The sequence below is a fragment of the Passer montanus genome, unplaced genomic scaffold (genome assembly GCF_014805655.1).
Source record: "Passer montanus isolate IOZ18808 unplaced genomic scaffold, ASM1480565v1 scaffold58, whole genome shotgun sequence".
Classification (NCBI taxonomy): Eukaryota; Metazoa; Chordata; class Aves; order Passeriformes; family Passeridae; genus Passer; species Passer montanus.
In genome coordinates this window covers 2,099,794-2,114,217 of record NW_024370816.1, presented here as the reverse complement: position 1 = coordinate 2,114,217, position 14,424 = coordinate 2,099,794, and the positions used below count along the sequence as shown (strand labels likewise).

General features: G+C 39.9%; 1 protein-coding gene across 6 annotated transcripts in view; it reads left to right on the top strand.

Moving 5' to 3' along the window:
• PTPRC (protein tyrosine phosphatase receptor type C) overlaps positions 1 to 14,424 on the top strand; it is a 71,696-nt gene that overhangs the window by 38,677 nt on the left and 18,595 nt on the right. For 3 of the 6 annotated variants that reach the window (XM_039726397.1, XM_039726398.1, XM_039726399.1), the window contains 8 exons: positions 7,236 to 7,265; positions 7,708 to 7,836; positions 8,718 to 8,816; positions 10,176 to 10,208; positions 10,443 to 10,670; positions 11,361 to 11,489; positions 12,320 to 12,463; positions 13,164 to 13,298. In XM_039726397.1, coding sequence (XP_039582331.1) covers positions 7,236 to 7,265; positions 7,708 to 7,836; positions 8,718 to 8,816; positions 10,176 to 10,208; positions 10,443 to 10,670; positions 11,361 to 11,489; positions 12,320 to 12,463; positions 13,164 to 13,298 — 927 coding nt within the window. The remainder of the gene's footprint in view (positions 1 to 7,235; positions 7,266 to 7,707; positions 7,837 to 8,717; positions 8,817 to 10,175; positions 10,209 to 10,442; positions 10,671 to 11,360; positions 11,490 to 12,319; positions 12,464 to 13,163; positions 13,299 to 14,424) is intronic. The other 3 variants (XM_039726402.1, XM_039726403.1, XM_039726400.1) reach the window with 2 other exon arrangements.

Here is a 14,424-nt window from a genome sequence, read left to right as displayed (position 1 = left end):
AAGTTCTTTCCTCCTTCTGCTTGCCATAAACAATATTCATTCAGCAAATCCAGAACCATTCTGTCAGTGCCATTAAGCAGAGCAATATGGAGCAAGTGCTTCTGTTCAAGGTAGATGGGGGAAAGGAAGATCAAGGAAGGATCCAGCAGAGCTGGAAAAGTCATGACTGAAGTTAGAGGGACTGGCCCTGGGGAGCAGAGAAGTTTAGCATGGGAGCAACATGAATCTGGCTCAGGACTTTCTGTGCACAAATACTGAAAATATATAAAGGGCAAAGCAAATATTAACACAGATTTTTTGCATATTGCACAAAATTGCCAAACAAATATCACAGCCAATCTTTCATTCCTCATGCATAGGTGTTTCTTAATGACTGTGGAGAGTACCCAGCATTTCACAGCTGAAGGAACTGTTACATCAGGGTTTGATATTCTCCTCTCTTGCAGACATTTCACGTGGTGACAAGGACTCCCTGCAAAGCAGTCTGGACTTCATCCCAAAGATTGCCACCCCTCACTGTATCATATTAATGAACCTGTACAACTGAAAGTAATTACAAATGCAAATGTGATGAAAAGGAATTTAATAGGGATGTTTCATGACTGCACTAGAGAAGTGGTTTAGCACTAAGATAAGTCTGATTGCTTGGGCATGTGGGTGCTATGGTAACTCCATTCGCATTTGGAAGCACTTAAGCTCAAAACCACAGTATGCTGCACCCTCTTCCTTTTGAGCAGGGTTCTGTAGAAGAAAGGCAGAAGTAAACAGCATGAGAGAAACCACAGGGCAGCAAAGGCATCGTTAGCTGTAGCTGTACGAGTGCGTTACTGCAAAGCTGTCCTGTGAAGACTGAAAATGTCATTTAAAGTATGGTGCAAGTGATAGAAAACCCCTCCTTCTGACTGATAAACACACAATATTCCTGAGTATTTATTTTAGGTTTGCAGGAACTGTGTTGGCAAAAAGAATTTGATTTGCTGCTTTTGGTTTTTGTTCTACTTTAGATTTATGGTTTTGAAAAATTCTACATATCATTGATAGCAAGTATTACTTCCATTAAATTACTGTTTCTTCAGGGAAATTTCTCTTTTGCTCTGTGTTTTTATTTTCCTTTGGAAAAATTATACTGCTATGTTTATTTTGCATAATCAGAACCAGAAAAACACTTTTTAAAAATGGTCAGAATATTGTAACATTGTGTTCCTTCTTGTGTCTGTCAGTTATAAATTCTTAATTCTCTCCCTTTCTTCTGGTTGTTCCCCTTGTACTGGCTAATTTGAATTTTTTGCCTTCTCCATAGCTGCAAATGCTGATTAATGTTCACAGCTGACTCTGACCTTGAGGAGGATAGGGATAACTCCAGTCTTGGAAGGTGGACAGCAAGGAGAGGGATCTAGAACAAGCATTAATTTCAGAGGTCAATTTTCACTAAAAGCTGAACACCACATCCCATCTCGTTGGCCGTAGTTGGAGCAGCTCTCCCCTCCCGAGCTGTGCTCTGCAGGCAGACCACGCCTTCCCCACTGCCAGCCAGCCCTCAGCACTGGCAGGTGCTTGGCAACAAAAAGGCCTTTGACTCTCAGATAATGCTTTAACCAAAGGTTAAAGAGGCAGGAAAGAGTGCCAGGATCAGGCTCTTGGGCAGTAGTGCACTGTGTGAAGGAGCTGCTATGGGAGGCAATTATTAATGGACTTGTACCAAAAGAAATATTTTGAGAAATCAGATGAAAACTATTCTAATTATTATTTTGAAAAGTCAGAATGGACATTAAATCCAAGTATCAAAAGCAAACAATTGGCATTTCTTAATCAGAATTTTAGAATTTCTGTTAAATTAAAATTTACAGTTTCAACATTTTATCCCTAATTTCTGGTGAAAATAAGTATTGTAAATATTACCTGTGGAAAAGAAATTGTAATGCTTATTTAGTTCTAACTTCTATGATTGCTATAGGGCTATGAAGACTTTTATCAATAGACAATGAATAACTTAGAAGTGATTTGATGGCTTCATCTTCAATGACCACAAGAATAGATTTTTATTTTAGGAACCTCAGAAATGTCTCTGTCACCTGAGAAAATTCTATGCTGTAAACTCAAATGAGTAGCTTTTTTTTTGACTCAGAGCATGAAAAATTTCACATATTTTTAATATGAAGTCTATATGGCATTTTTTACTTGATTTTCAAAAAGCAGCAGTTTGTCCAGAAACTGGGAATATTCTTAGGTTTTCTTCCCCAGAATTAGAGATAAAAAATAAAGTGTAATTCTGTAGTCTGTGGTTATGAAAGCCCTTTATAACATGTGATCCCACCTATAAAATTTGAGGGGTCCTCTGTGGTATAAAATTACTCAGATGTTTAAGTGTTGGTTAGTCTATTCTTAGGTCTGCCCAGATTTGTTTATAAAGTAGCAATGGATCCCTTAGTTTTGTGTTTTCAGCAAAAATAACAGTAACATCTCTGGCCCTGATGCTCATTTACTTTAAGGTCTCGTTAGCTGGTTCTGGCAGCACAAGGGAGCTTTAAAGCAGGTGTGAATTACATCCTATCCCACTTGAAGTTTAAAAATAAATCAAAGGGTGGCTGGCAGCATTTTGTGAGGCTCCTTGCCTTACTCACCCTTCACCTCCCACCAGGAACTGTTCTTTTTTTGCAATTTAGTGTTGGCTTGCAGGGGAGCTGCAATGTCTGTGCTGTTTGCTAGGAGACCCCCTCAAAGAGCTTTACTCCATCTGAACAAGTAGACCACATCCTGTTGCTTTCAGTGCAGATGTGAAGAGCCCTGACCCTGCTGAAGCAGTGCCGTTCAGCTGTGAAAAGAGGGAAGGCAGAATCTGGACCTACATTCATTGCTTGGTGTAAAATGCTGCCTGGTGGGGGTTGCTGGGGTCTGTCCAATATGCTAAAGGCTGGGAAGATCCTGGGAAAAGGGCAGCAGCTCTGCAGAATCAGTAAGCATTTTTCCTGGCAGCAAAACCTGGCTGCCAACTGTTTTACAGACATGAGGCTGAGAGGAAGGATTACTTCCTCTGCCCCCTCCCAGCTCTGGCAAAGACACGAGGAGTACAGCTGGATGTGAAGAGCCAGCTGGTATGGCACCATGCTAGATAAAACACCAAATGCACTATTAGCAGAAGAGGCATCCTCCTTCCCACATTGCTCTGTGCTGTGTGTGTGGAGGAATGCAGTCCTGCAGCAATGCTGTGCTCAGAGCAGACAGCCTGAGCTGCTGCCATGCAAGCGTAGCCTCCTGGCCAGTCCAGCAGGAAATACAAAACCAGCTCCATTTTACTTGCAAATTAAGCAGCAGAATGGAATTAAAATACATGTTCCATGTCATCGGCTAATGGATTTCTGTGCCTGTAAACAGGATAACATTTTTAGGCTCTTAATGCTGATTCAACAGCATCTCCATCTTATCAGCTGGAGTTTGTGTTATTAATAGCACATGCACACAGGAAATGTGTGCTGGCTCTTCCTGCTGCTTGAGAAGATCACACCCTGGACTTCTTTGAAACACAATTTTATCTTTTAAAATATTGTAGGCCTCAGTTGTCTGCTGTTGAGTTTCTTGGTCCTGCCAAGTGAAAATATTTTCCTGAGACAGCAAAAAGCTGTCTCCTTGTACAACTGGACTTCTTGAACAGGTGCAACCACAGCACTGCAGTGAGTGCAGAGTCAGTACTGCAGAGGTGATGTAGCAGGTCCTGTACCTCCAGATGTGACCCAGCCAGCCTACTCTCCTAGGGGTTTGAGAGGTTGGCTTTTTTTTTTTTTTTTTTTGGTGGCCCAGATTCTTTCATGATTTTTCCATTTCATCTTCTTGTTGAAAATTGAAAATACTTCATAGCACAGTACTCCCATGTTTCACTCATAGGGCCAGTACATCTTTGGGCTTTCAGGAGAGTGGTGAACTCATTTGTTTTAGGTGTTTTTTGTTGTCATCTCAAACCTTTCTTTGAAGCAGCAGCTGCATTCTGTCCACCAACTGGTAGGAAGGAGAATGAAAGCAATTAGCCAGGCTCCCATCTGCCCGTGGGATGAGCTGCTGGTTATATTTTTTCCAGGGCATATGATTAAGGCCAGATCTGCTCAAACATTACTGATGAACCATTTGAAATCTTTTAGGTATGTCAGCAGGAACCAACTGGTGACCAAATCAAGAGAAGGGAGAGGGAAGCTTAAAAACTTACTGCAGTAGTAGGAACTTTTTCTATGCTCTAATTCTTCCATTTGGTTTATCTGATTTTATCCTTGTTATCCTACACATATAATCTTAAGATTGTCTCACAGTTGGCTGCAGTTTAAGCTCTGAGAAAAATTTTGGGGTAGTTTCCATTTAAGCTCAGACTGACTTGCTTAGTTTGGCAATCATCAAGCTTTTGTACTGCACAGCATGTGTTTGGGGGATTGGACATCCTCATTACATTTTAAAGATATTTTTTGATTTCAGCTTTCAAGATTCTGGAGTTATGTTTTAGAATATAAACCTGAGCAAACAGTTTTGTCTTTGAGGTTGACTTGGTTAGCCTGAGGATAGCTCAGACGTTTGTTAGCTTGGGACATTTTTTTTGAAAATAAATTAATAGTAGCAATATACCTCCTAATCTCAGAGTAACAGAGTCTGGTATGTTGGGATCCTTCTTGATTTTCCTTCATTTTACCCACTACCTCTCAAAAAGGTTTCGCGGGGAAATGCATTTGCTTTTCTTTTTGAGAGGATTTTTTAGTGTTCTGGTGCCACCTATTGAATTCTTTTCAACTGCATCCTATTCCATTGCTATAATAAAGCCTACTAGGGAATAGAATCACAGGAGAGGAGGAGACCCTTGAAGTGCTTAGAAGGGCATAAAACTGCCATGAAGTTCTGTTAAAATGATAGTGCTTAGTTATAGGCAGGAAAAAAGTGCAATCTTGGACTATTATTTCCCATACTGTTTTAAGACACTGCTCTGAGCAAGGCAGTGGGACCAGGTGATCTCTTGAGGTCTCTTCTAGCCTGGAGTTCTATGATTATGTGTAATGTTTAGCTTCTCTCACTGGGAGTGAACAATAAACCTTACACTCTATTTAAGCTATTAGAATTGTTCTAACTTTACAGGGGGGAGGATGAGGAAAATTATTTTCACAGAAATCTTGAGGAAGTGAATGAGGCAACACAACACCGACAAGCTTATGATCCCCCTTATCTTTTATTATCTCACTTTACTTGGAAGAGGCAATCTTGATGTGTGTAATTTTGTCTCTATTATGTTTGCATCAGAGATCAGTAAATAGCTTGAAAAGTATTTCTGAACGTTTCACTAATCTGAGCAGAGTTTAATTTAGGACTGTGTTTTTGGAAAAGTTTCTAAGTGAAAGTTAATCTGTGAGGGTGCTCACGGAAAGTTAATATTTGGCTTGAGGTATATTTGATGTGCTAAAGCAAAGTAAGATTTGGAAAAGGAGGGGGAATAATTGATTCTTCTGCTAATGAGCCTTTTGAAAAAGACAATCATATTATGGAATTTAGAATGACTAACTGCCAGCTTTCAAACACTGAATTGAAAACCATGAAAATACATTGAAAATTTATTACTTATGGCAAATATGAATGGATATGAATGTTAGCTTTTACAGAGTTCCTTGGCAGTTTTATCCATATTGTTATAGAACATGCAATTGTTGTAAAGAAATGTTGCAGACAGGAGGTTTCAGATGCTGAAGGTACATTGAAAGTTCAAATGATCAGCTATATTTTGTTTCTTATCTGTAACCTCTCTTAGGTTAGGAAGCTTCACATGCTAAGATTTGTAGTTTGAAAAGAATGCATGGTCTGTGTTTCAATGAAGGTATATAGATATAAATGAATTAACATGCTAGACCTGTTAATATAGTGGCTTCTATACCCATGTTATTCAATCTGTTTTCAGTCTGCTACATCTTAGAAATTATATTATTTCAATTAAGAGTAATGTTATTTTGATAGTTTCATATGATTTCAAGCAAACCTCATAGACCCATATCCTCATGTCATGGACCAGATATTAGGCAACACCCTTCCCCACTTATGTAAAGAAAAAATGCTGCATTACTGTTTTTAACTGAACTTCATTTGACTTCTGTTGATGCTTTTTCTGTAAGGTATCAGGCTTTTTCCAAATTGTCAGTTGTAGTAAGAGATCTTCCATAATGTACAGTCCATAACAATTTCAGTTGCTGGCTAGAAAAGTATTTGCAAGACTTTAGCTTTTGTGTACATTCATATTCATACAATGCCTTAGACACACTTCATGATAGTTCTTAGCGCCAAGAAATTCTCATTCCCTGCAGGTGACATTGCCATCGCTGGTTTGGTATTTTGAAGTATTTGCAAGACTTTAGCTTTTGTGTACATTCTTATTCATATAATGCCTTAGACACACTTCATGATAGTTAGCGCTAAGAAATTCTCATTCCCTGCAGATGACATTGCCATCGCTGGTTTGGTATTTTAAATGGCTGTTGTCAGCCTTTTGAACTGTCCATATGGGGTGCAGAATCCATGGTGGTCACTGAGTAGCCAGCATGCGTGCTGGGGCTTGTCAGGTCTGTAAGGAGAAAATCTCTGGAGTCGCAGGATATCTGCTCATGTTGATCTTCTGTGTCAGAGATGAGGGACGTGGTTTTGATGCTGACACATGAACAGGATACTTACATATCCCTCACAAGTATAGCAGTTTCTCACATAAAGCTGGCTTTTTGCTTAAAGGTTGAAGGAGTTTATTTTCAAAAGAGTAAAGCTATAGTAGTTTGTAATGAAGCTGAAGTAACAGAGAAATGATAAACTGAGAAGTTCTGTCTGAAAAACACGTGCCACAAGAAAGAGATATAGTAGGAAAGATCTGGTAGAAAAAGAAAAAAGAGGAAAAGAAGGAGAAAGGAAGAGCCAAACAGGTGGCTGGAAGTTTGTCAGATGGGGCCCAGAGCAGCCTGATCTGCAGGGTGGCATCCCAGCCCACGGCAGGGGTGTTTGAACTAGGTGGTCTTTAAGATCCTCTCTAACCCAGACCATGAAATCACCATTCTGTGATTCTGTGACTGTATACCTGATATTTTGGGCATCTGGTTGTTGCTGTATCCACTAAATATAACTTAAGAATGTGTAATTTCCTGGGGAAAGCTTAGCTGATATTTGTGAGGAAGGAATGTGTCTTTATAGTTTTGGCAAATTCCTTGAAAGTCTAAGTTACACTTTTTCTCTGTCTTTTCCAGGGCAGGAGACAACGACCACACCTGGTACTGGTAAGAAACAATTTACATGGCAGAATTGCATTGATTTTTTAATTTTCCTTCCTTGGCAACTTCTTCTTTCTTTTTCTCACACACAATTACTTCACAGAGTGTATAATGCCTTTTCATTCACCCAGCAAAATGAAATATGCTGTCTTATTAGACAGGAATATCAAACAAGTCTGGTTTTAAGTACTGTATTTATGTATATTTTAAAACACAGCATTTCGCATGGAAGGCACCATCATAACCAAAAAAGAATACACTTGCTGGTTGTTCATCTGTTGAAACCCCTGCACTTTAAATGTTTGATGTGCCTTTTCGTTAAAAACTCCCGTGTCTCGGTATGAGAGTGCTGCAGCACTGCACCCTGGTGCTGTGGGCAGCCCTGTCCCTCCTCGGCCGGGCACGCCTGAAGGGAGCCCTGCCGACCCTGCTGTACCTCTCACCGCAGGTGCCAGCCTCGCACACAGCACGCACTCCTCCCGGCCCGCGGAGCGCAGCCCCGGCCCGGCGCCGAGCAGCCCGCAGCCCGCTGCCCTCACCGCACGCACTCCCTCTGCCCTCGGGGATGCTTCCACAGGTTTGCTCTCCTCCCTTAGAAGCCACGCGCTGCTCTCAAAACTCTAGGGGAAAACGAAGTAATTCAGCACCAGGGTAGCCTTTTTCAGCTCATGGCTCATCAAATGAAGAGGTGTCTGTGCTTTGGCGTGGCGGCAATGCCAGGATAATGTGCAGGATCTGGTAACGGAGGGCCAGGTCTGGTATCTGAGGGCCGAGTCTTGCAGTCACCGCAGTAGCATCAAAATGCCAGCTGCTGCCAACAAGGCTGTTCCCAAAGCAAGAGCAGTAGGAATGAGCCTAAAACAGAGTATAGTGCAGTCACCGCAGTAGCATCAAAATGCCAGCTGCTGCCAACAAGGCTGTCCCGAATGAGCCTAAAACAGAGTATACAGACCAGTCAGTGGTTTATAAACAGGGAGATAAATAATGAAGTCTAGTAAGAAATACAATGAGCAAGGTACATGACCCAGCGATGGAGTACTACCTAGAATTGCTGTTTGTGAAACAGCACAAGCACTGTTCATAACTGTGTTTTACTGTAAGAATATAGCAATATGTTCTAGTTTTTCCCAGTTCACGGATTGTAACACTGTTTTTATTTTGACTTCATCTGGAATTATGACTAAGTATTGACCAAAAAAATTGTCATTGTACATAGCAAAATTCATTTGTAAGTGGTATACTCCTAAAAATTTGCTTTCTATTTAAATACTCACTTTTTTTGTTTATTTAATATATTAATATCACTTTTCTTTCAGCAGTCTTCTCAAAATCACAAAAATCCCCTAAGAAACAAAACAAAAACAGAAGTGCTGTAGTGTAAGACTTTTCTAATGACAAAGCCATATGAAAGAATGAATTTCACTTTTTAATGCTGATATGTTGTTTATTTTCTTACAGATGATTACAATTCAACATCCTTGCACAGCACCACCTCATCAGTCAACATGCCAGCAAGCACTGGGATCACCCCCACTCCCAGCTCCACTTACACAATAGGTGACAAACTTGCACACAGTTACCACAGTTCTGATACATCAGGCACAGAAAATGGATTTGAATGAGGCATTTGGAATGTTTTAAACCCAAGCATGCAAATTAGACATACAACTGCATTAACCTTAAGGATGTTTTTAGGATCCTTACTAACTGTTTCCGAGCAATATTAAAGATACCAGATTTGTTACGTGTCAAGCAAGCGCAAAATAGAAATTATTTCCACACAGTGGCATATAGCACGAGGGTAAATCTGTCAATTATTGTGTCAGTACTCCTCTTGTTAGTCACAGAAATTTGCCCAAGCAGCAAAAAAGTGTAAATACATCTAAGATCTGTGTGTCTCTCTGTCTTCTGGTGTCTTCCCTTTGGTTTCACTCAGCAGTAATACTTTCTTGGGATCTAGTAGTTCAAGCACTTAACAGTGATTTTAGTTGCCATTGGGCTGTCAGGAATTAGTGAGGTCAATAAAATATATGTATGTGTTTGTGCAAAGTACATCCAGGAGCTGGATATTTTCCATATTCTTGAACTGTCCTTTGAGTAGCTGTAGGCTGCTGTCTGCTCTTTGACAAACTGAACGTAGCTTTTACCTGGGGGTGCTCTGCCCCTTACAGTCTTGGTGACTCTCCAGTGGTCCCTCTCAGTTTGCCCTTTCCTTAGGGCCACCATCCAGCTGGTGACTCCCAGCCTGGAGGCAGGCAAATCTAGGGCCTACCTTCTATGAAAAAATAGATATTGGTGTGTTTTAGTGACACATTTACCTTAGGATATACTAAGTAATTGTTTCCAGGATGAAGTCCTTTGCTCAAGCTTCTGTACAGAAAATACCAGCATAAATTTCTTTTGGGTATCCTGGTGTAAAAGTAGTCATTAAATGATCTGTACTGTTGTGTAAATCTCTTCCCAAAGGTAAGAGTGGCAGTGCAAAAAGCAGGTAAATTTTGTTTGTTTGGTGACATTTTATACAGCTCAGTTACCCATTCCACAGCATAGATATCATGGAAAACTGCTGTAGTTTATCATACTAGCATGAGAGTGTGTGATTTTGGAATATTCTTGTGTAGTTTTGTACTCAGAAATGTTACTAATAACCAGTTTCATTTCTAGTTCATCGATGTCATTGGAAAATTGTGCAAGACACATGATCCCTAAAATAATTAGTTAAAGAATGGAGTTATGTATAGCTGATGTTTTCTTCCCTATTTAAAATGTGAGAGGAGTGCTAAATACCTTTACTTGTATTGAATATCTTGAAAAAAGAGTTTGGGGCAGTACTGATCACCCTTCTCCAGTGCTTTGTGGGAAAAATACCCAATCTGTTAGGACAGACCTTCATATTGTTTTTTTTTTTTCTTATAGAAACTACCACAGCGATACCTGAAGCATCTTGTGGTAAGAACCATACCCCTTATTCTTCAGTCTTGAAATGTGACCAAAAAGTAAACTCAAATACAGAAAATTGGTAAAGCTGATAAAGCAGTAAAAAAATAAAACTGATAAATTAGCATATAAAACTGATCAATTAATTATTTTATAAAATGTCTTCCAGTTCTGGAAGAAGTAAGATTAAAGATTATTTAACAATTCTGGTCTTTTCACCTGCATTTACAGTAGCTTTTCTTTTAGCTATTATTGAAGACATAAAAGACTCTAAGAACAACCCTGAAATGGCTGAGGTTTTACTGAAAATTCACACAAAAGACACAGAATATATTATTCTGGGGGATGGCATAGACAAAACTGTGAGTTCCAGCAACCGTTCAGTAGAGCTTCCAAAATGCCAGAATTACACTGTTGGAGTTAAAAATGGCAGGTGTTCAGATGGGACTTCTTCTTCTTTTCTTGTTCCAGAAGGTAGGTATACAAAGATTTTAGTAGTTGCAGGCTGCCTTGGCCACTGGCTGTGCAGGCTCCTGGATGGTGCCAGGCCAGGCTCTCTGCTCTCAGAGTCAGCCAGCCTGAGGACATGCTGGCTCAGAGGCACCGAGTGTGATAGGGCAGATATGGGTGTTAGTAGTTTCTTTTTTTCTTCTTTTTTTTTAAATTTATTTTTATATGCAGTAATTTAGCTTCCCCATGTTTCTTTGTCTGTTCTTGTTGCTTTTCAGAGAATCAGACAGCAAGTTTTCATATTTTGCATGGTTTGCAAGCTATTCTGAAGTTGTGTATTAAAACTTCTCAGTATTTTCTTAAAGAACAATGAGAACAAACCATAGTTTTTTCATTTTAAATAAAAAAGGGAACTTTAACTATATTGGCCATATGCACTGTGGTAAACAATTGCAAGACCAGCCACCACTTCAAAGCTGGTGATTATGCTGAATGTCTTCACTAAAACATTAATTTATTATTTGAATACCTCTGTGTCTTTATCTCATGAAGGCTTTTTCAATTTTTGCTTTCCATTTCTTATTAAATTCTTTGCATATTATTCTATGCTGGTTGTATCTTCATATTGCAGAAAAAGTCAAAAACCATAAATGAACTGTTCTTTAAAGACTCACTATATCCCATGTCACAATGATATATAATCTTCCTTTCCAGTCGCCAATGAACGTTTTGAAGTCAAGGACACAAACGACACATCTGCCTTGTTATGTTGGAGTAGCTCACTTGCCTGTGCTAGCGTGACTTTTACCTGCAATGGGACTTCACTTCTAAAGTATTCTAAAAGTGGGTTATTTATTTATTTATCTTTACAGGTGTTGTTGATGTTGTCTTTTGGTGAGAGACTGGCAGATTTAAATTAATTGTGCCAGTCTGAGAAAAGGGTAGCTCAGAATTCCTGGGATTGCCAGTTGGAGGACTACCATCTCCACAAGTGCAGATCTGGGAAAATTCACACCCAGAGACCTCTTTTGCTGAGTGTACCAGCTTCACAAGTTGCACAAATTCTGGAGATTTTGAGGTCCTGTTTGATTTTCTGAAGGGGAGCTGAGCAGTTTGGAAATGCTGCAGTCTGTGCTCATGCTGTGAGCTGACCCCTTGCAGGCTGCCTTGGCCACTGGCTGTGCAGGCTCCTGGATGGTGCCAGGCCAGGCTCTCTGCTCTCAGAGTCAGCCAGCCTGAGGACATGCTGGCTCAGAGGCACCGAGTGTGATAGGGCAGATATGGGTGCTGAATGGCCTCATGTGTCCCAGGAAAATGGGTGATGAATGTCTGGGGCTGGACATTTCCTGCTTAAGGGAACTGAAGAGCTAGGAAGCCATTCCAGGCTTCTGCCAGACTCCCCATGACATGTTTGGATTTCTGTAGGAAAGCTGTTTCCTTAGAAAGTCAAATTATGACCTTTACTCATGAATGTAAAGGTCTATGCAAACTGAGTTAACATGTAAGAACATAAAATCTAGTCATTGGATCAGGTTGTACATTTTTCTGCTTGGAATATCATGATAGTTTATTACAAATTATATAAAATAAATATGGTAGAGAAAATCTCAAGATGGTGCCACATACCTTTGGAGTTGTGAAAAATGTTGATAAAGCTCTTCTTGTGCCTACAGATTCAAAGTCTGGAGATAAAAATCAAACTTGTGAAGTGCTGGAAAATTTATTACCATACCGTCGGTATGACTGCATTGGATCCATACATTTTAAAGAAAGCAATGTTGCCAACCCAAACTTCACCATATACACAGACTGTGCTGGTAAGTGTAATGCTCACTTTTGGTTTAGATTCCACACATTTCTGGGAACTCCTACCATGAAACCCATTATCTGGGTTTCCTAGGTTTCAAGATACACTTTGAGCAGCATTCTCTGCCACACTCAGCTCCTCCTTCCTGGTCGTTTTCTAGGGTTCAATATACACTTTGAGCAGCATTCTCTGCCACACTCAGCTTCTCCTTCAGCTCCTCCTTCCTGGTATCTTGCCCTAGTGGTTGTTCTTTCATTGCAGTCACCCTCTCAGTCTGCCAGTCTGAGCCTTTCTTTCTATCAGAGACTGTGATAGAATTTTTTATTGTTGTTTTAGAGACTGAGAACATGGTCAACTATATGGAATTTTGAACAAAGATGCACATACAAAAAAAGTGCAGACCTAGTCTGAAACAAGTCTTAAATTCTTGATATGAAGACATTGGACAATTTTAGTAAAATGTGATGTTGCTGTATTCATCTGTCCTGAATTAATTAAATGTATGAAATTACTTAATATGATGCTTTTACATATACTCAGTTTATGCTTATGTATACCTTCTTGAAATAGAGTACAAAAAATATTGCCTGTTGTTGGTATCTTGCTGTAGTGTCAGATGAAATTCAATTTAATTAATCAAAATAGGTCAAAAGAGGAATTATTTTTATTTTCATTTATTGCTAATTATTGTTATTTTTATTTTACAACAGTTCCAGAAGCACCACAAAACCTTCAAATAACACATATAACTAACAGAAGTGTAACAGTTAATTGGACAGTACCTGGGGACACTTCTAACTGTCCCAATAAAGGCTACTTAGTGAAATTCTTTGTGAACGGCAAATGTAAGTATATTCACATTTAAATAATTCATTGCATGTACTTAATTACAGAGCACCAGGCATAAATGCACTGTTAAGTCCTATTGGAATCTCTTAACACTGCAATTTATTTTAGACAAATGTTAAAATTTTCTTCCTTTAAGGTTGTTCCAGTTGAACTTTCAGTTGAGATTATTCAGTTTACCATGTCAGGACATGACCCTGTCACCCTTCAGGTGGCACAAATGTACAGCAGTTAGGCATAAACGTGTTTAGATGGGTGTAGCCAGGGGATTGTCTTCTGCTAAATGGCCACTCCTTCCAGATATGCTGGTCTAGGCCATTTTACATTTCAATGAATAAATTTGTATCCATTGTACTGTAATCATGTTCTCCAGGTGCAAGCTTTTCTTCAAAACAAGGATTGGAAAATGAGGTTTTTACTATGAAGAGCCTGATAATAATAAATATGTATCAGGTTTAAGCTAGTCCTGGCTTGATTCATCCTTTAGGCTTAATTCAGCCTTTCTGTTCACATACTGCAGTTATGTAAGCCTGGGCTGCCACAGGAACCAAGGGCTGTCCTGCTCCTGTGCTCCTCTGATACAAATCATCTCTCCCATTGTCCACGCCCCGAATCTGACCACAACCCAAAAGGGTGCAGCCCCATGAGCCAGTTTGTGTGGCTGGTTTGGCCTGGCCAGTGTAGGAGACAGAGGCAGGGAGGCCCCATGGTGAGCAGGCAGAGGGAGGCACAGAGAGGCTCCCCAGCTCCCCAGCGCAGTGCAGGCAGCAGCTCTGCTCCTGTTACTTCTCATGCAATTCTGTTCTTCTGCTGTTTGCCACTCCTGGAAGCAAGACTACCACCACATCTCAGGCATCACACCAATATAGACTTGCTCAGTGTGCAGTGACACCTTCCTATTTACCCCTTCCCAGGCTGAATGTACTCTTTATATGTAAATACTCTTTGTGTATTTGTGTATTTCCTCTTCTTCCTGAGCCTTCACTTAGCATTAGTAAGCAAAACAAAGCAACCAGATTAAGGTAATTAAAATAGAAGTGCACGTGACAGTGGTTTCAGGTAGCTCTGATAAAGTGTAAGTGTTCCTGTGCTCCTAACATAGATTTAATTAATTTCATTATTTTC